The sequence below is a fragment of the Sander vitreus genome, chromosome 9, assembly GCF_031162955.1.
Source record: "Sander vitreus isolate 19-12246 chromosome 9, sanVit1, whole genome shotgun sequence".
NCBI classification, from domain to species: Eukaryota; Metazoa; Chordata; class Actinopteri; order Perciformes; family Percidae; genus Sander; species Sander vitreus.
Window position 1 is genome coordinate 16657576 of NC_135863.1, and position 21003 is coordinate 16678578.

The 21003-nt window shown below is 40.9% G+C and overlaps 2 protein-coding genes across 5 annotated transcripts; one reads left to right on the top strand and one right to left on the bottom strand.

The window, feature by feature from the left end:
• Positions 1-877: 877 nt before the first annotated feature.
• LOC144522900 (ceramide synthase 1-like) lies at positions 878-13039 on the bottom strand. Of its 2 annotated transcripts, none has more exons than XM_078258146.1 (7): positions 11498-11588; positions 8922-9081; positions 4985-5165; positions 4462-4623; positions 4238-4385; positions 3947-4101; positions 878-993 (listed from the first exon to the last, which is right to left on the bottom strand). In XM_078258146.1, the coding sequence occupies exons 2-7, from the start codon at positions 9034-9036 to the stop codon at positions 951-953; spliced, it is 804 nt and encodes a 267-aa protein (XP_078114272.1). In that variant the 5' UTR covers positions 9037-9081; positions 11498-11588; the 3' UTR covers positions 878-950. The 2 variants fall into 2 exon arrangements, with proteins under 2 accessions (XP_078114272.1, XP_078114271.1); XM_078258145.1 differs by lacking the exon at positions 11498-11588 and adding an exon at positions 12740-13039 and having other exon boundaries at positions 891-993.
• A 4983-nt stretch (positions 13040-18022) lies between these two features.
• LOC144522902 (BOS complex subunit ncln-like) lies at positions 18023-19939 on the top strand. 3 transcript variants are annotated; one of them, XM_078258149.1, is made up of 5 exons: positions 18023-18196; positions 18829-18916; positions 19008-19046; positions 19371-19534; positions 19703-19939. In XM_078258149.1, exons 1-5 carry the CDS (start codon positions 18054-18056, stop codon positions 19791-19793), a joined length of 525 nt encoding a protein of 174 aa, XP_078114275.1. In that variant the 5' UTR covers positions 18023-18053; the 3' UTR covers positions 19794-19939. The 3 variants fall into 3 exon arrangements, with proteins under 3 accessions (XP_078114275.1, XP_078114273.1, XP_078114274.1); XM_078258147.1 differs by having other exon boundaries at positions 18023-18244; positions 19703-19919; XM_078258148.1 differs by having other exon boundaries at positions 18023-18244; positions 19374-19534; positions 19703-19907.
• Positions 19940-21003: the final 1064 nt, after the last annotated feature.

Consider the following 21003-nt stretch of genomic DNA (forward strand, 5'->3'; position numbering starts at 1 on the left):
TAATTGAACACAACACTGCTATTATTTTGAACATGCCCCTTTCAATTACACAGAATGAGTAGCATGCATGTCATGACTGTTTGGTCTATTGGTTTTCTATGACTCTACAACACTTACTAGTAAATTATTTGCCATGTAGAAATATCACTTCTACCAAAAAAAAAAATTTGATTTATGAGGTTAGTGATGTTGGACTGCTATTATTTTGAACACAACTGCGCACACACACACGGCTTTTCAATTCAAACTAATGGACGCCAGAAGCTGTGCGGTCGCCACCACTGACTTGTGCAGTGATATGAAAATCAATACATGTGGTGAAACGGCTCTCCTGCATCACTGCAGCCGTGAAAAATGATACTGAGAACACCACAATGTTTCCCATTTGAATCATGATTGTTTTAGCCTTTTCTCTTCATGTCTGACGTCAGAGAAGTTGGACGGAGGTTAAAGGAGGAAATTAATTCATTATTTCACTGACTGACAAACACAGCTCACCCCTATTAGAATTAGCTGCTTGTTTACCAGGTTGCTAATGGTTACTGTCGGTCTAAATGTCTACAGACTGCAGTCTGGGTGCTGTGGCGCTGTTCAGTGTGACAGTGATAATTTTGACACCCTGTCCGACTGTACCTAACAATCACAGCCCAACTCTTATTCAAATTGTTTTTTTTCTTTTTACTGAATCTATCAAATGTGAAGTTAGCAACAATAAGACAATAAGTCACCTGAAATAACAATAAGTGCTCTAATAAAAACAAAACGACAGCGATGAAATGTAAAACAAATTAAAAAAAAAAAAATTTAAAAGTAAAAAACTTGCTATTTTCCTTCTTTTTCCTTTTGTGACCCTCTTCAGCCATGCTTTTTGAGCGTGAGCCGTCCAAGGAGGGCATCTTGTCTTGCTTGTAGTTGTAGCCTAGTGCCAGGTGGTGGCGACGGAGAGCCTGTTATAGATGCTTCTTTTTGTTGATCCCATTCTGCAGGTGCTTTCTACAACAGAGAGAGTCAGTGTAATGAGAGCAAAGGACAGGCCAGGGAAGGAGAGAATAAGCTTGTCAGAAGAGGCGATCAGCAGATGTGAGGCATTAGCAGGCAGAGAGGATATCAGCAGTGGTCAAGGCCAGGCAGATGAGTGCCACATAATCACATCTCCATACGGTCTCAGGCTCTTTGATCCCATCTACCTGTGAGGGCCGCTAGTTAAACAAGCTCAGTGGGAGACCTCTCTCTGCATCTACACCTGAACTTCAGGAGCAAGTGTCTGTTTGAGTTATCAAATCTTTGGATTGTACCACAACACAACAGTTTAGAGACAGTGTCAGTTTTTTTTCTCTCAGTATTCCAAACTAATAGAAAAGTGATAGCGAAGTCGCCAGTTTCACAGTTTTCAGAGTTTCAGTGGTCAAAGGCTACCATGATAATCAGCAGTAGATGATAGAGGTGCACATGACAACACTAAGGCAACTCCTTAGATAAGAGATGAATCTATAAGTTCAGATAAAAAAGGCAAACTTTATTTTAGTCAAGTTAGCATTTTCTTGTTTTAAGCTCAATTTTGCAAAGTGCTGAGTACTTTTGTTTCCACAATAGAACCCCATTACATAACACATACATTAAACTATGTAAATCTCATAAAAATCCCTATATCATTCTAGACAATCTACTTAAACATTTTATAGAGGCATAGTAATTATTACAATAACTGCTAAGATGGGTATAGAAAGGACACTTGTTTGGCTACAAAACTGACTTTGAAAAGTGCTGTGTGTACCATTTTACAACATAAATGTATAGTCTGTAAGCAGTGGTAATACAGATGGAATGATTAAGGGGTATCAAACTCATGGCAGTGACATTGACAGCCAATTCTTAAATGAATGCCATAATTCCCAATAAAAGCTGCTTTTTATGTGGAATCATGGTTTTTATATAACAGAATTTGGTTGACAACAGAAACAAAACTGTCATGTTGTCATATTATGTAGAAACAAAGAATAAGGGAAGAGGTTCCACTCCCTCGTTACTTCCGGCTTCTGAACTGGTTGCAGTTCCACCAGAGTTCCATATAGGGGGCGCTCACAGGCCAGTGCAAAATGAATGGGACTCTATGCAGCTATACCCCTCAAAATCCAGGATTTCTCAGGATATAATTTTTTGTCTAGTAATTTGAATGTTGCATTCGAAAGGGGAGGCTAAGAAAATACACACTGCTGGGTGTTAGATTTTTTTTAAAGTCGTTTTTGTTCTAAAAAGCCTTTTAAAATGTCAATGACCTCATACACATATACGGCCAGAGATTCTGCTTTACAGCAAGCTCTGAGTCGCTTCCTTTGTTCTCTCGAAGCATCGACAACACAGCTGACAAGTTAGCCTCTCTCTGTTAATACACGTGCTAGAAAGAGGTTTGCTAATGTTTTAAAGACCACGCCGAAATATTCACTCTGACATTCTGGCTCTGCTTCGGATGCCGTCAAGCGGGATCTCCTCGTAATCAGTCCTTCACTGACCAATCAGTTTCAATTCATTAGCAGAATGCTAGCGTGTTATGGGCAACAACGACTCAACCTGTAACAAATCGAAAGGGCATAAGTACTCGTTCATTCAACTTTTGACCTATAATCCATGTTGAACTTGCAGAAACTACAATCAAATCTGAGATTTCTCAACGACAATCAGGCGAAAAGAGACAAATTTAGCTGTCTAGCTCCATAGAGTCCCATTCATTTAGCACTGGACCGCGATCACCCCCAGTGGAACTCTGGTGGAACTGCAACCAAATTCGGTACAATGGGGCAGAATAGGGAGTGGAACGGCTTTCCGTAGACGGGCTTTGGTAGAAACCATCTCTCTTCGTAAGTAAATTGGTGTAAGGCCTGTGTTTATTATTTTTTAGAGCCTACGCTGGCATGTTGAATTATCTTGTTAGACCACATTTATACCAGCCACAATAACAGCTAATATTTATTTCCGTTATCAGCTGTGTTTTGTTCAGTCAGTGCTAATAAGCAAATGTTAGCATGTTAACACACTAAACTAAGATGGTGAACAAGGTAAATATTATTCCTGCTAAACATCAGCATGTTAGCATTGTCATTGTGAGCATGTTTGCAACCTGGCATTAGCATTTAGCTCAAAGCACCATTGTGCCAGTGTATAGTCTCACAGAGCTGCTGGCATGGCTGTAGTCTCTTGTTTATTAAGAATATTACAATACACCTGGCTATGTGTGCATATAAAATAAAATTTGAAATGTATTCATGAAATATTTATTTCGGTAAAGTTCTGTCTTGTGGCATTAGGTCAGCCATTGGCATTAGACAGGGTTTCTGCAGTTTTCAACAAGTCAAATTTAAGACTTTTTATGACCTTTATGAATGAAATTTAAGACCTATATCACAACATTAAAGTACAACGAAATGCAGAGTCACAAAAGTACTTGCAAAGTAAACAAAATCATTCAAATTGAATACAAGTTACAGAGTAACAATAATCTGTACATATACAGCGAATTATATGTGGACTATCAAAAGAAAACTACTACACCATGGAATAAAAAAAAAAACATTTCAATGGAAATGGACGTAGGGAAATGAAGCCCTGTTTAGAATTATTTAAGACCTAGACAATACTAGAATAATAGAATTTAGGACTTTTTAAAAGGCCTAAAATTTTACCCCACGGAAACCCTAATTAGAACCACCTACACTGGTGTAAAACTACACTGCAACCATCCTACTGTTTTCTGTAGTTCATATCTCCATAATGACCGGTCTTACAACTAATGACTTATTGATGTGGACATTCTTCAAATAGCACGTAGCTACTGCTGGTTTGGTTTCAAACTCAACATTTACAGTGAAAACCTGCCAGCAGTTGGCTGGTGGTATTATTCCACCCTGCACTGAGGTCTCAAACGACACGCAGTCTGTTGGTGTTAGCTCACCCCTGGGCAAAGTTGTGATGTCCAGCATCATCATCGTGGTTTTCTGCCTGAGGTTCCCCGAGCTGGCCAGCTTCCGCGTTGTTGCCTTCCTTGTACTCCCTGACATCATTCACCTCCTTCACTTTTAGCACCTTCACTACGAAAACAACAATGAACTACACCCAGAACAGGGGAGAAACAGGATACACAACAGAGGTCAGATTGTGTCATCGTGGCAGTTTAAGACAAAAACAAACATTGACCATAAATGCTTTTTGGGTTTGAATTAAGACACCTGTGTGTCCTCCTCACCAAGAACCAGTAGATGTTCATGAGCAGCAGTGCCAGGAGAAGAGTGCTGAAGAAGAAGTAGAAGGGGATGTTGGGGACAGACTGGAGGCTGGACACACATGTGGCGTACAGCACTTTGAGAGGGAACCAGTAGAGACGGAACCAGAACCTGAGAGAACAATAGAAATGAATGTCTATTCATCTGCAGATCGAGTGTGTGTGTGTGTGTGTGTGTTGAACCTCACCAGGTGATGCTAAAGCTGACGGCGCCCATGTTGGACAGCACATCGTTGAGCAGGTGATAGCCTTCTCCTCTAGACTTCAGGTAGATGTTGAGCTTGGTGAACTCCAGCTGGATGTCATTGATGTCGTGGAGGAACACCACCAGAATCCCACCGTTGTGGAATCTGAGGGCCAGGGAACACACGGTACAGTATGTGTATATATTTCAGCTTATTTCTAATACAAGTCCATTACAAGCAGGCATCTGCCAATGCAAATGTTTGGATGGTCCAACCAGAAACATTTACAATAAACCAACCAAGTCAATTTTTTTTTTTAATCTATATTTGATCTATTTTTCCTGCCATTTGGGAGCTGAAAGCGTATTAATGGACTACAATGACCAAAGTTTAATTCACACATATGACATGAATCTATGCTGATGATGTGATAATATAACAAACTGAATGGTACTGTAGGACACTTTATGCTCATAGAAAAACTAAAAGGGTCAACAATAGATCTTTTAAGACTTAACAAAGGTACCTAAAGGCGTAGGAAAAACTAATGAGTGCCAGCGCGAGGATGTGGTGCACCACCATGACAGCCGAGTCCTTCCTCCACGCGTCCATGTAGACCGTAGCATAGATGGAGTGGCCGTAGAAGCTACCCTGGATCAGGTAGGCTATGGCGATGTCTGTAGGCACCGACATACCACTCTTCCAGTCTGGAGGAAAAGATCACAGGCTGAGACACACAGAGCACATTAAGGATGTCAGCTTTTACTTTAAAACCAACCTAATTCAGATGCAGATTTGAAATTAAACATTTTGTATTAAAATTCATGTAGCGCGTTATGCAGCCTTTGGCAGAGAGGTGTGCACTCTGTGAGCTTTCTCGTATGTATTGTGATTGCATCCTTTTTATCCGTTTTCTTGTTGTTCCTAGTCGAGTGATTTTTGGCACACAGTAAAACGGAAGGTAGTGATTGTATCACATCTATCACAGTTGAAAACAGTTGATGCCAACAGAAGTATTTACTGCAGAGTCACTACTGCAAGCAAATGTGGAGGAGGCACTTGTCTTTTAGCAAGTGTGTAGACAACAAGACTGTCTCACAAAACTCAAACATTGTGGATTAAATTAATTTCTAACACATTTTAGATTACAGATGACTGTGGAGGCTGAAGAAATGTAAATATTTAAATGGTTAATCATATAATCATTAATGTGAATTAATTTGCATTACACTGATCCAATAAACAAAATCATTAAATGTTAAATGTGCTAATTATTCTATTTCAGTATTCTGTGTTTTAATGATGAGTTAACCCACAGAAAAGTAAAAGAAAATTAATCTTGTGTAGATGATAAATGTAGATACAGCAGGATCATTGTTTTATACACACATACACTGTACACCCATTTGTATTCCCAATATGTCCAGATACTGAGCTATAGTGGGGCAAAAAGTATTTAGTCAGCCACCAATTGTGCAAGTTCTCCCACTTAAAAAGGAGAGAGGCCTGTAATTTTCATCATAGGTACACTTCAACTATGAGTGACAAAATGAGGAGAAAAAAAAAAATCCAGAAAATCACATTGTAGGATTTTTAATGAATTTATTTGCAAATTATGGTGGAAAATAAGTATTTGGTCAATAACAAAAGTTCATCTCAATACTTTGTTATATACCCTTTGTTGGCAATGACAGAGGTCAAACGTTTTCTGTAAGTCTTCACAAGGTTTTCACACACTGTTGCTGGTATTTTGGCCCATTCCTCCATGCAGATCTCCTCTAGAGCAGTGATGTTTTGGGGCTGTCGCTGGGCAACACGGACTTTCATCTCCCTCCAAAGATTTTCTATGGGGTTGAGATCTGGAGACTGGCTAGGCTACTCCAGGACCTTGAAATGCTTCTTACGAAGCCACTCCTTCGTTGCCCGGGCGGTGTGTTTGGGATCATCATCATGCTGAAAGACCCATCCACATTTCATCTTCAATGCCCTTGCTGATGGAAGGTTTTCACTCAAAATCTCACAATACATGGCCCCATTCATTCTTTCCTTTATACGGATCAGTCGTCCTGGTCCCTTTGCAGAAAAACAGCCCTAAAGCATGATGTTTCCACCCCCATGCTTCACAGCAGGTATGGTGTTCTTTGGATGCAACTCGGCATTCTTTCCCCTCCAAACACGACGAGTTGAGTTTTTACCAAAAAAGTTCTATTTTGGTTTCATCTGACAGTCTTCCTATCCTCTTCTGGATCATCCAAATGCTCTCTAGCAAACTCCAGACGGGCCTGGACATGTACTAGCTTAAGCAGGGGGACACATCTGGCACTGCAGGATTTGTGTTACTGATGGTAGCCTTTGTTACTTTGGTCCCAGCTCTCTGCAGGTCATTCACTAGGTCCCCCTGTGTGCTTCTGGGATTTTTGCTCACTGTTCTTGTGATCATTTTGACCCCACGGGGTGAGATCTTGCGTGGAGCCCCGGATCGAGGGAGATTATTAGTGGTCTTGTATGTCTTCCATTTTCTTATAATTTCCCCCACAGTTGATTTCTTCACACCAAGCTGCTTACCTATTGCAGATTCAGTCTTCCCAGCCTGGTGCAGGTCTACAATTTTGTAGACAGCTCTTTGGTCTTGGCCATAGTGGAGTTTGGAGTGTGACTGTTTGAGGTTGTGGACAGGTGTCTTTTATACTGATAACAAGTTCAAACAGGTGCCATTAATACAGGTAACGAGTGGAGGACAGAGGAGCCTCTTAAAGAAGTTACAGGTCTGTGAGAGCCAGAAATCTTGCTTGTTTGTAGGTGACCAAATACTTATTTTCCCAAGGAATTTGCAAATAAATTCATAAAAAATCCTACAATGTGATTTTCTGGATTTTTTCTCATTTTGTCTCACATAGTTGAAGTGTACCTATGATGAAAATTACAGGCCTCTCATCTTTTTAAGTGGGAGAACTTGCACAATTAGTGGCTGACTAAATACTTTTTTGCCCCACTGTATATGCAGTGACTTCCGGGAAGGATACCAGATGTGGAGGAGGCTGGAGGGATCAGGTTTAACCTTGGGGGAATTAAAGAGGGTTTCTAAAGTAACGGAAACTTTCTCCTCCTATGTTTGAGTAAGGTATGTCTCTGGTGGGATGGGGTTATGTTCGGGCCGTGTGTAATGTTTGATTGGATCTTCCGTCATTACATCTCCGGCTGGCAGCTAATGAATCTCAGCGTAAATTATTTCAGGGAGACTTCAATAACGTTATCACAAATCTCCTAAACTGATTCTAAGCATTCACTTTTCAGTTAAACCAAATCAGAATCGGCCATGTATTTCACAAGCCAATCACAGCATGACATCCCTGCTTTAAATCTGTTCTCTCCTCTACGGTTGTGTGTTGTCATTTAAGGCAAACAGTGCAACCCTCCTCCTCCCCTCACCTCCAGTCATCTTCACCCACGGTACCCTGGGTCTTCGTCCAGCTAACCCCTCCCATCGACGCCTTCGAATCGGTCTTCGTGCTCCTTCACCACCACCACCAGTGTCTAGACTCCATCAGGGTATATGTCTGGGTTTCTATACCCCTTTAAAATAGATTTGATACGATGGAGTCTAATCTCCAAAGATTTTGTACATTTCATATTTTGCATATGTAGCTTACAAATAATTTGCATATATGCAACGAAGTATCTCCTGATTGAATTAGAGGTGATACAGCTATTGAAGATGAAGCCCTGACACTTCCGTGTCTGATGGAGGAGGCAGAGAGACTATAAAAGACATTGCTGGATTTTAAGTGGAATCCACTTTACAAATCTATCCTACATTAGCAGTGATAGTCATCCATTAGGTGCTATTATGGAGATAAGTGTTGCAGCAAAACTTGATAGAAATGTATTCTATCATAAAACGTTGCTCTATTTAGGATTGTTGGTATATCATTTCTGTCCTTTTGGTTACTATAAAAAGAAGTTTGGATTTGTTTTAATGAATAACACCAAATCACTGATGATTGGATAATAAGTGATTCAATTCAAGGCTCAGAATATGCATGAATATCCACTATGCACTGCTAAAATACCTCTATTTGAATACTCAAAGTGACATTTAACCCCCACAGAGTCTAAATGACATTACATGTCATTTAGCTGACACTTTTACCCAAAGCAACTTCCAATGAGATAATGGCTCAGCTACAGTACTATTAAACATGGTTTTTCTGAGGTCAATTTTGATCTAGTATGTACTGGCTTAAAAACCTGAAAAGGAGTTAAAAGCAGTAAATTCAGTAATCTAATTTCAATTCAACATATTGAATACTGACACATTATTTAAACCATTAAAGACTCTTTTCTTTTAATGTGATCAGGAGTAGAGTCATTCAATTAACAGATCACTAAGAGGACTAGTGCAAAAACTGCTAAATAAATGACCTGTACATGACGTTACGTGTTCACACTGTTGTGCATCTTACTGTAGAAGACAGAGGGCGGGTCATGGAAAAAGGAGTAGGAGGTGAAGAAGAGCAGGTAGGTGCTGTATGACCAGGACATGGTGTAGAAGACCAGCTTCCACGCGCTCTCTGGCATCTTGGCAGCATCTTTGGGCAACAGCCTGCACCACTGTGCTAGCGGCTGCAGGGACAGAGCAGAAAGAAGAACTACAGTCAGACAGAGGAGAGGTGGTGTGAGGAAGTCACACTCAGAATTAATTTAGCTGCTTCTTTAAGCATGCAGCTGGGTGAGCTGCTGGGAGGTCCTTTAGACACAACTGATTAATTTAGATGGTGTTCTTTTACAGAATTGTAAAATTCAATACAATGGCTCTTAATTCAATGTGTGGTGAAGCAAATAATTCACCACATGAGTGCTTTAAAGTCTTTTAATGCACGAGTGTCTTCTGAGCTGAAATCATTTGTCTTCGTTTGTTTTATTGCAAAGAACCGTTTGTTGTTCCATGATGTAAAGGCTGATAAATTAAATATTTTGACCGGTTGGCACACAGATGTTTTTAGAGGGATTGCAACAACCTTAGGCTCATTTTTCTGAACAAATAAACTGGCTGCAGAAAACAAATGGGTCTAAAAGGAAGCTAGAATGAAGACATTAAGAGGGTAGTGTAAACAGTTGAACTACTACACATGCATCACGTGAAATACCGTGCTATGGTGCACAAAGTTCAAAGTTTTTTGCAGGAAAGATTAACTCAAGTCAACATCCTCTAGTTTAGTGGTTTATCTGTATGCATCAACAGGCCGATGGTTCATGAGCTCATCATAATCATCCACCCACAGACGCCATCTTAAAACATACACACACATTCATAGACAGACAGCAATGTTAACGGTTAGAGATCGGAAAATCAATTTAATGACTTATCTTGTTTGGGGGGGGTTTTGTGCATTATGATTTCACTCAATTCAGAGTTTCAAGAGTTGTTTTTTTAACCTTGTCATGACAAAGTCACATTTTTGTGATTTAACCAACACAAAAGACACATATTGCTTGACACCATATGGAGCTAAATAAATACGAAACTAGCTATTAGAATCTGAAAACCTGCCTGTGAGGTCCATCCTATTCATTAAAAAAACAATACACAAAAAAAAGTAATTAGAAAGAAAATAAATGTACAACTGACAATATCAATCAACAATTCCACAAGAAAGTAAAAAGTAATCAGAAATCACAAATTATGATACTGAATTACAAATCAAATAGTATTGTATTGAGAGATCCCTGTTGGTTATCACAAGTGTGTGTGTGTGTGTGTGTGTGTACACACAGTAGTACAGAAGTTGATCCATCTGACCTCGACCTCACATTAGATTACACAGTGCTTTGTCCACTGATGTGGAAATGTCCATAAGGTTTCATGAGCTCTGAACCTAATTAAGTATGTGTGCTCAGGATTGTCTGTGCTGTCATCTATTCTGCTTATTGTGCACGCATTAGAGCCCATAGCTGCTATTGTGTACTTCACTTTAAAAACCACCATTTAAGAATTACCAAAGCCCGTCTATGGAAAGCCGTTCTACTCCCTATTCAGCCCCATTGTACCTACTTTAGTTGCAGTTCCACCAGAGTTCCACTGGGGGTGATCGCGGTCCAGTGCTAAATGAATGGGACTCTATGGAGCTAGACAGCTAAATTTGTCTCTTTTCGCCTGATTGTCATTGAGAAATCTCAGATTTGATTGTAGTTTTTGCAAGTTCAACATGGATTATAGGTCAAAAGTTGAATGAACGAGTACTTATGCCCTTTCGATTTGTTACAGGTTGAGTCATTGTTGCCCATAACATGCTAGCATTCTGCTAATGAATGCTGATTGGTCAGTGAAGGACTGATTACGAGGAGATCCTGCTTGACGGCATCCGAAGCAGAGCCAGAATGTCAGAGTGAATATTTTGGCGTGGTCTTTAAAACATTAGCAAACCTCTTTCTAGCACGTGTATTAACAGAGAGAGGCTAACTTGTCAGCTGTGTTGTCGATGCCTCGAGAGAAAAAAGAGCTTGCCATAAAGCAGTATCTCTGGCCGTATGTGTATGACATTTACATTTTACATTTTAAAAGGCTTTTTAGAACAAAAAAGCGACTTTAAAAAAAATCTAACACCCAGCAGTGTGTATTTTCATAGCCTCCCCTTTCGAATGCAACATTCAAATTACTAGACAAAAAATTATATCCTGAGAAATCCTGGATTTTGAGGGGTATAGCTGCATAGAGTCCCATTCATTCTGCACTGGCCTGTGAGCGCCCCCTATATGGAACTCTGGTGGAACTGCAACCAGTTCAGAAGCCGGAAGTAACGAGGGAGTGGAACCTCTTCCCATATTAGAAATTCTTTGGCATTACTGACATGGTAATAAATGTGTTTACTTAACATCCAACTAAATAAGTGAGAAAACATCCTGTATAGTTCAAATCAGTGCAATTAGCTGAGCTCACATACAACCTCAAATAATGTAGTTGTATGCTTCTGACAACCCACCCCAGCTTTTGTGATGTATAACAGCAATATTCATATTGCATTAGCTCAGCACGACTGACCTTACACTGAACCCATCCTCTTCATTCCTAATGTAAGCTCTGCAAAGGTGGTGTTACACATGCACTAAATAACCAAGGTACAGGTATACACACACACACCCCATCTACGTGTAGACTCTCCACCCCCACCCACAATCATAGCATAATAAGCCACATCCTGGCTATCTGTCAAGAAGGGCCCCTCCCTGGCAGCACCAACAGGGTGGAGGTACTCGGGACTGGGGGAGGGAATATAGAAGACCCAGGCATAGGGCCAGTCTGTCAGAGCACAGCTTAAGCATCTGGCTTCTGAGTGGCATATTAATATAATGTAGATGTTATCTTGTCATCTATTTAAACCGAGATTAGCCATTTCTTTATGGAACATCTCTTGGTGTATTTGGCCATTGTGGGCAATGTTGACAATCAATGAGCACGACGATGAGTGATGGCAGTTTAATTTGTATGTGATTTTTGTATCAATGTGAAGAAACACTTTGAACAGTTAGGTACTGGTTTAGCCAAAATACACATCTTGCTTTTAGGTTATTATATTCTTAACCGTTTAATACATTTTCTAGAAAATGTATTATTAATTACAAAAACTTCATTTTATCCACATTCCCCACCCCTAATTTCAGCATAGTTTGTGTGTGAAATAGAGAGAGAATAAGACAGAGGGGAAGGGAAAGATATAGTAAGAAGTCTATATCACTTGGAATGTGACATAATTGCAATTAATGACCTTGCTGCCATGTTCCAAAAAGTACATAAAAACACTATTAAGAAATCTAAAAGCTTGAGGATTATACTGACTGTTACAAATGTATAAAATGGAAAAGTACTGTATTGTTTATTATAGATTACCAGAAGGAATAAAATATAATATGTGCCAATATTTTCTAAAACGTCGTATTTGTTACAGCTGTTCAGCTCAAAAGTATAGATAAGGGTGATAACTGTCTAACATGCACACATTCTGTTCCTCCTGACTTGCTTCTTTATCTTATGCCTACAACTGGATCTAATTTGTTAACATGTGTTATAGCCTACTCACTCTCAACTGCTGCCTCACATTCAGTCTGCCCAGAGCACGTGCCTTCAGTCACAACGCCTGAGAGATGGAAGACACACTTCTGCAGTGCTGTGGCTCTAATTAGAGGAATATAAGCTACTAAACCCTTTAATTAAGGGTGTCAGTAAATTAACCTTGGGGAGATGGGAGGATCGGATCAGTATGTGTTGTGATAGTGTGTCACCCACCTGAAACAGACATTCTGTCAGTCCCCGCCTGACCTGCGTCCACAAAAATGCACAAAAGAAGAACAGGGTGATCTCGGTCAAGGTAATGTTTGCATTATCCAGGAGAGTCCGTTTCGAGAGCTCCAAACCGCAATGACTACAGTCTCTCCATGCGCCCAGCATTACGGTGGAGGCTCTGGTGATGAGGTCCAAGTATCCCGGCATGGGCTCCACTTCCACGGGTCCGGCGTCACCAGTATGACCGCTCATTGTGGTGTGGCGCAAGAACAAAAACGTGGAAACTGGAGAAAAATAAAATAAAAAATACTCCAATTGAAGGGCAGAGGGGGTGCAGGGAGCAATACTGTCCAGACTGTGTTTCTAATCCGTGAATCAGCTTGCTAGCTCACCTAAAAACGCTAAAACAAGCTTATCTAACCAGCTTACCCTCTTCAGTAGCTTAATTCTTTGTTTTCCAATTTAAGACATGGGCCCATTCTTCGCATTTTTAAATGATAGCAGGGCCTACCTGGTCTGACCAGAAACAGTAGCTATGCATACTGCATCACTAGTCTGTCAAACTCATTCTCCTGCAGGGAAACAAAGAACAGAGAAACCAGTTAAACACCAAGAAAACATCTGACCAGCTGTGCATCACATGGTTTGTTTTGGTAATGGAATCCAGTTTTAGTATGTTTATGTACATCTGCACTCCTGTGTAATTAAAAATACACTGTGTGACAAAGCTAAAGATTCAGAATTTAATGCACGCATTGACTTTGCTCCAAGGACACCTGCTGCCCAACATTTAAAACAACTGAACCAGGTAATTCAATAAGAACAGAGTAAAGGTTATGAAGGCTTGTCAACAACTGAGTGGAACTTGTGAACCTAAATAGCCCTGGCCAAAGGTCAGAGGCCTCCCTCAGAATAAAATGCATTGAATAACAAATATAGACACAATCAAGTTACCTTGGCTAAGTAGTCTCTGAGAAATGGGTGGGCTCTGTGCGCATCTTTCAGCTGAGAGAGGTACCGATTGGTTACCTGAGGGCAGACGTAAACAGATGTCGCAAAAGTTGGAAAGTTAAAGCCAAAAAAAAAAAAAGACATTAAAACTCAAGAGATTGATCAAGACAACAATATGTGAACATTTATCATTAGTCAGGAAGCCATATAGCCTAAAAAAAGTCAATTCAAAAGTTACTCTCTACTACCACACTTGAGGATTAGATGTGTCGTCTACATGATTCCGGTTAACCTTGAATGAGATGTGCTAATTAGTGGTTATCACAGTTGGACACCTTTTAATGATGGCTTAACGTCAATGCACAGCATTCTTGAGATAGATAGAGTATCTTATTAACTTGATGTTGAGTTCCAGGGTGTACTACTCATACAGCACTAAACCAATGGAAATTCTTAGATAACACTTTTCATGATAGAGGACAAACGCAATCAAAAGATTGCTTGGTTGAATTCTTTTGCCGGCTTGAATCAAAGCAAACACAAATTTGCTGAGAAGAGCATTGTTCACTTTTAGCATAGAGTGTTATTGGACAAAGAGATTTCAAGTCCTCTTTGACTGAAGAGGAAGTTTGTCTAAAGGAAACTGCTAAAGTGAAGGCTGTTGAAGAGTTGGGTTGGCATTGGGTCCAAAGTCTCACCTTGGGAGCTTTGCCCATGTGCTGAGTTAGCACTATGAGGTTGATCAACGTCTCAGGGGGACTGCTGTCCTAAAGAGGGGGGGAAGAGAGAGAGAGAGAGAGACTCAAAACACAAAAACATGGAGTCAATACAGTGAAAGAAAATATAGTACCTTCTGTTTCATGTGCAAGTTTTATGTCACTTACTGAAATGACTAATTTCCTTTATCACAAGTACAGCAGACAAGGTGGCGCAGAATTCAATTATGCTCCAAATGTTCATATTTACATACCCGTCTGTGTGAAACACTATAGTCAGTTTCTTTTCATTTTTATTTATTAGATTCAACTTCATTGTCATTGTGCAGAGTACAAGTACAAAGACAATGAAATGCAGTTTGCGTCTGACCAGAAGTGCAAAAAGAGCAGAAAAGTGCAATGCGATATTCAAGTATAGACAGGACAAGAACTATAGTGCAGTGTAGACAGTATGTAGCAACACAGGGGACTTGAGAGCCAGATTCACAATGAAAATAGGAGTCTCAGAGACAGTTAGCTTTAACATAAAGTGTTCTTTAATAACTTAGTCAGGAAAAGGGTAGCGGGACAAACTTTAACTCAGGATTCTTCCCATCCAGGGTCTGTCAGTCTTCAGGCAGTGTTGTCCTGTGGAGGTTTAAAGTAGGGCAAGAGATCAGTCCTTCTTCCAGGCAATCTCCTTACTGAACAACAAACTCCTGCACTATTGCTTCTCTGGTCCTGTGTTCCTCACTCTCCCCCATGTGGCCTTGGACTGGCTCTCTTAATGTCTTCCCCTGATTACCTGATGGGCTGCAGGTGTGACCAGTGCCATGTGCCAAGTGGCTGCAGCACTTGCACAGGCAGATAGACTCCCTCTATCACCTCCCCCAATCTGAGCATATGGACCCACCCCCTGTGCCGGATTGGCTGGCCTGTTTCCCCTGGTTTGCTACACACGCCCTCCTCCAGCTCAAGGCAGGGGCTGAGAGCGTCCACGACTGCCTATATTCAAAATCTAAATAGTTAATTTCTCTTCTTCTTTTCACCTAAAACGTTGTCAGAAGTGAATTTAATGATGAATAAGATGGTGAAAATTGTTAAAAATGTCCCGTTGTTGGTTGTTGCTCTGTCTGCAAGTTCCGAGTTGGCAGTGGGCGTGACTTATAAGTTCGACCAATCAAGTACACCTAGGAAAAGAGAAAAGGGAAAAGACCCTGCTCTGAAGTAGTTGCTAAAAAAGTATGCTACTGAGGCCAGAGGAACTTAAAAATCCCCAAATTTCGGAACACGACGAAAAAAGTGTTCTAGGAACGTTTAGTTCTAAGAACTGCAAAAACCCTTCCGGTCTGAAAGCCCCTAATGAGCTCCCAAAAGATGTGAGTGGGCAAGGTACAAAACTTTGGGAACATAGCATTTTGGGACTAGCAGCTGATCAACAACGAGTTCATCCCGCTTAACCACCCTATAACCACGTTTCCCCTCAACGTCCACTAGGTTTTGTCTGGCATGTTCCAAGTTGGCGTCCTCCAACTGGGCGGTCCCAAACTGCACTTTTCCAGCCCCTTTTAAACCTTCAGCAAGGGGAAACTCAGAAAAAACTTAATCTGATGAGGTCTCGTCCAGCCCCGGGTCCTCCTTCCCCAGGGCCTCTGCAGGGACCCGAGCTTCTTCAGCGGTTTCCTCTTCAGATGAAAAGGAGGGCCCCAAGGGTGCTGCACAGGCATGTACCAACTTTGCTTTTCGATTTCTCAGAGGTTTCTTCCTCGTACTACTTCTTCTGGGGCCCCCGGTCCTGTGGTCCCACAAATGCCAAAATATAGGGCAGTCCCACCCTATCAACAGTGGCACTGGAACTTTTCTACCACGCCAGCCTCAACCTCAAAGGTACCCCTTGCGGTCTGCACCTTGATGTGGGTTGTGGTCTCCACAACATACGTATGTTGGTTAGGAAGTCCAGAATCCAGTTACAGAGGGAGGTATTGATGCCCAGTTTACTGAGTTTGGTGATCAGTTTGGAGGGGATGATGGTGTTGAATGCTGAACTAAAGTCAATGAACAGCATTCTCACAAGGTGTTGGGTGGTACACTCTGCTGGCAGTAAGAATCACATCGGACTGTGTTACACTTAAAGCGGTCAATAATATGGTACAGGCTCATTCTTGTGTCTAAATGTACTTAACAATAGCTGAGAGGAAGGATCCACTTCTTCCAGAGAGTGGTTAGTAAAGGATTAATGGACTTTACTGTAAAATGCTCTGTAGAAGACAAAGTCGTCTGTGTAGGTTCAAAGTCAGCACCACTCCCTTGATGTGTCTGTCATTTTAAGGTATGCCTTGTGATTTATTTACAACAGATATTCCCTAATGTTATCTCTAGTCTCTCTCTGTCTATACATCGTATCATCACACATCCTCCTCTATTAGGTTCCCGTCAGGGGATTGTCGTTGTAGATTTGACTAATTTGTGATTTTGTGAAATGTGTTCAGGTACAACCTGCTGTTCTTTGTGTCTGGTGGGGGGAAGTTCAACTACCAGGGCACCAAACGTTGGCTGGAGGAACTCCTCAGTATTCTTTACTTAAAGAACTAGAGATGGTAAGAACCTCAAGGCTCGATACACCTCAGTCTGATCATTGAGTCACTTAAATGACTCTCACTACAACATTGGACAAAAACATGTTAAAACGTGCTCTTATTTAGTAGCAGATATATAGGTCTGTATAAATAATCTCTTAACCTATATAGAAATGTAAATGGCCATGCAAACTCAGCACTATCCCCCTTTAACACTGTAGATATTTCTGTAACACAACAGCAGTTTTACTTCTTTCTTGAGTCACATCATTTTTAGGTGGTGAACTAGAGTAGGCCTGCATGATAAATTGTTATAAAATCGCAATCTTGATTCACCCCTGTTCACCATTTAATTTTTAAATGACTTAGATTTCTTTCTTCTTTTTTTTCAAATTTTTTTCTCCTTCAATTAATTTATTGAAAGCATTTGACATTGAAATTGACATGTTTTAATTACGTAAAGACATGTTCAAGGAGTTCAGATAGAGCCTGTATCAGGGCCATATTTAGTTCAATGCGTTATGTCACTATTTTTGGTAGCCTACTGTACTTAAATGGCCAGTATGTACTTTATTTTCTTTATTCATTGAAGCCTCTATGTTTACATGCGCAACGTGCAAACAAAAATCTATGTTTGGTACTGCCAATTTGTTTTGTTTTGTCATGGTTCATGATTGCAATAAACATTACACTTCGTGAGAAAAAAATCATGGCAGAGAATCATGATATCAGTTATAAGATAAAAAATCGTGATTCATATTTTTCCCCAAATCGTGCAGGCCTAAACCAGAGCACATGAGCTGCTTCACCCTAAATGAACTTGTGTGCTCTAACTTAAAGTGTTTTCTTAATCAATACCAACTGATGTGTACAGAGTTGTAATTGTTAGTTGATAAAAAGTAAAAAACAAAAATCTGCTTTTACCGATGCCCTGGAGCCTACACCTAGTTTTTCCTGATACAAGCAGTTTTAATCAGTTTTGCTCTACTTTTCTTGTTAAACCCACAGCACATAGATTATAGGCTATGATTTAGGATTATATTTCTCATTTCCCCTCAGGTGGCTGCGAGTCAGTTCCCAGAAGTCAAGTTCTCTATGGTCCACAAGAAAATCAACCTGGCCGACGACATGCTGGCCTGGGAGCACGAGCGCTTCGGGATCCGCCGACTGCCGGCCTTCACGTTGTCCCATCTGCCCTCCCACCGCCTGGCTCAGCGCTCCAGCATCATGGACGTGCGGTCAGTGTCCCCCTCCTCTCGCCATGGAGCGGGAGAGCCCCCTGCTGGGTGGGTTCATTACTGCAAGTCTCTGAATCACAGAGAGCAAAGAGATTCCATTCTAGCTGCCAGTCGTTTTTATTCATGTCACAGGTGTTGTTATAGACCCATTCCTTTGCACCTCTGCTATCAAGTCCCTTTATACACCTTCCATGAAAAGAGTGTCGTGAGGGCACGACCACTGCATATTCTACATCATTCACGACTGTATTTATGCACTCCCGCCACATGTGGAATGAGCGTGTGAGGTCTTAGATTTGATGCTGTCTGAGTGTGGCAGAAACACCTTTTGTCCTCTCATTTCCACTCTTCACTCCTCCTTTATCTCATACTGCCTCTGTAACCATCCACGTCCCCGTCTCTCTCTGTTAGTAAACCATTTATCGGTTCTGTGTTACAATTTCCCACTTGACCTCACAGTTGATTTGATATTTCTCAAACGTTCTGCATTCCAGCCCACCTGTGTGAAAATGGATGCTCTGTAATTGGTTTCTCCTCTCTCCCTTGCTGCAGAGGGTTTCTGGTTTCTCTCCTTACGTTTTGGCGTTTTTTACCATTTCTAACTGTCTGTACACTTGTGTTCCTGTTTACAGGCCTCATGTCGATGTGAAGAAACTCAGCAGGAACACCAAGCTGGTAGCAGAGGCACTGGCAAGGGTCATTTACAACCTCACTGAAAAGGTAAACGGACAGATGGAGAAAATGTTTTATACTGTGTCTGCTTTCTGCCTGTGATGTGACATGTTTGTTGTTTGTGTACTGTGCTGCACAGGGGGCTCCTGGAGATCTGCAGATCTTCACTGAACAGATGGTAAGTCACTAAACTGAGGGAACAGATCTCTAAAAGAAACGGCAGTAGCAACAATTGTCCCTTATTGTGTAGTGTTTTTATCAGGGCAGAATTTGTGTTGACACTATTTAGAATTGTATTTTGTGAAATTGCTATTAGTACCTTTTTTTTTTTTTTTTAAATCTGAAAGCAAAACATTTATATTACTCCAAAAAACTGGTATTGCTTTATGTAATACTTATTTTTAACTATATCCTGTCCTGTCCATCACAGACTCTGGTGGTTATTTTGTGTGTAGCTTAAACTGTACACCTGTGTAATGCAGTTTTTGTCTTGTCGCGTCAGCAGGTGCAGGACGAGCAGCTATCAGCAGTGGTGGACTGGCTCACAGCGCAGCCCAGAGCCGCTCAGCTGGTGGACAAAGACAGCAGCGTGGTGTCCACTCTGGAGTATCACCTCGGACACTACCTCAAGGATGTCAAGAGACACTACGTCAAAGCTGACAAAAGGTAAAGAAAAGGGTGGATGCTTCAATGCCCAAAATGTATTGTCTCAAAATTTCCAACGGCGATAAGTACTTGCTGTATGTTTCCATAAACAACAGATATCATGTGTATTGTACGTTCATGTTTTGTCATGATGTCCAAGTGACAGCTTTGAACTCTGCTTGTCCTCAGGGATCCAGAGTTTGTATTCTACGACCAGCTGAAGCAGACTATGAATGCTTACAGGTACGCTGTAATGAGCTCCTCTTCTGAGATGCTTTAGTGCACTTCAAGCTGATTTACTGTAGCTTTGTAAAAGCTCACAGCTGTCTGTAAAGTCATGAGGCTATTATCTGCTTTCAGTTAGTCCTCAGTTAACTGTATTTGAGACTTTCATCTTTTACCTGTATGGACCAAATCCAAACATTAAAACAGCCATCACATAATGTTACGGATGATTTTTGACTGTTTCTCTTTTAATAATCTCTCTGTATCTCACTCACTCTCTACCTCTAATTTTTGACTTGCTGCTGGCAGTCTGCATTGCAGCCTACTTAGGGATGATGTATCTTGCGATCCAGGTAGGTCACTGTGTTCATGCAGTAGTCTGTGGCCTCTTTCAGACATGCACTACATTACATAAATGTGTTGTCAGTTTTAGATGTTTAAAGCTGCTACCGATGTTTTACAGCAACAACAATTTGTTGTGATGAACCTACAGACAAATATCAGCTGAATAGTTTCAGTTTAATGGGTAGCTGTCTGGTCTGTAAATTAACTCTCACTGCTCTCATAACATTGCCTTCTTCCACAGCAGGCAGCTGTTTTCAGCAAAAATCTCTAAAAAAAAACTCTCCGCTACCTGCTCAGAACCAAACAGCAGACAGACACAGTTAGCAGAACATAGTGGAGCATTTAGCAGCTAAAGTCGGCTATTTCCCTCAGGAGTTGGTGGAGATCAAAACAGACCTAAAGTAAATATTGGAATTACAGGCAGCCAGAAACACAACTCGCTATAAATGATGATGTTGCTCCGTAATTGTTGGATGTGTAAACAAGTAACAAGTTTGCCTTATGAACTTAAAAGGGGATGGATTGTTATGTGAAAATGTTTCTCCTGCTCCTAAGTTGCCAAAAAAATCTTACTGCAGAAGCAGCAATGTTAAACGTCCAGTGTGTAACGTGTTTAGTTGTTCATTATCAAAATCTGTGTTGCCCGTTCACAAACTTGTCCTTTTTCATAAATATTTACCACCACCATCAATTCCAAGTATTCCTTTTGGCTTGAAATTTGCGTTTGCATGAACTGGGGTAGACGCCCCAATATTCATGCGCCATCTTGAAATATGTTAGCCGGTAAGGGACATACAGCATATACTGCTCGGCCTTTCGCGTTTTCGCTGTCACATGATAAACTCGCTGGTGCTGCTAATGCTGCTAATGGGTATCGTAGCCAAAATCCAAATTTCAGGAACAGGAGTCTTCTTCTTCGC

Bases quoted from the DNA above. Each gene is read 5' to 3' on its own strand.
- LOC144522902 (XM_078258147.1), top strand. From the start codon at position 18,054: ATGGTCCACAAGAAAATCAACCTGGCCGACGACATGCTGGCCTGGGAG. The intron at 18,245-18,828 runs GTGGGTTCATTA...TCCTGTTTACAG, and splicing joins GCGGGAGAGCCCCCTGCTGG to GCCTCATGTCGATGTGAAGA. The intron at 18,917-19,007 runs GTAAACGGACAG...TGTGCTGCACAG, and splicing joins TTTACAACCTCACTGAAAAG to GGGGCTCCTGGAGATCTGCA.
- LOC144522900 (XM_078258145.1), bottom strand. From the start codon at position 12,988: ATGAGCGGTCATACTGGTGACGCCGGACCCGTGGAAGTGGAGCCCATG. The intron at 5,166-8,921 runs GTAAGATGCACA...CTTTTCCTCCAG, and splicing joins CCCGCCCTCTGTCTTCTACA to ACTGGAAGAGTGGTATGTCG. The intron at 4,386-4,461 runs GTGAGGTTCAAC...TTGTTCTCTCAG, and splicing joins GTCAGCTTTAGCATCACCTG to GTTCTGGTTCCGTCTCTACT.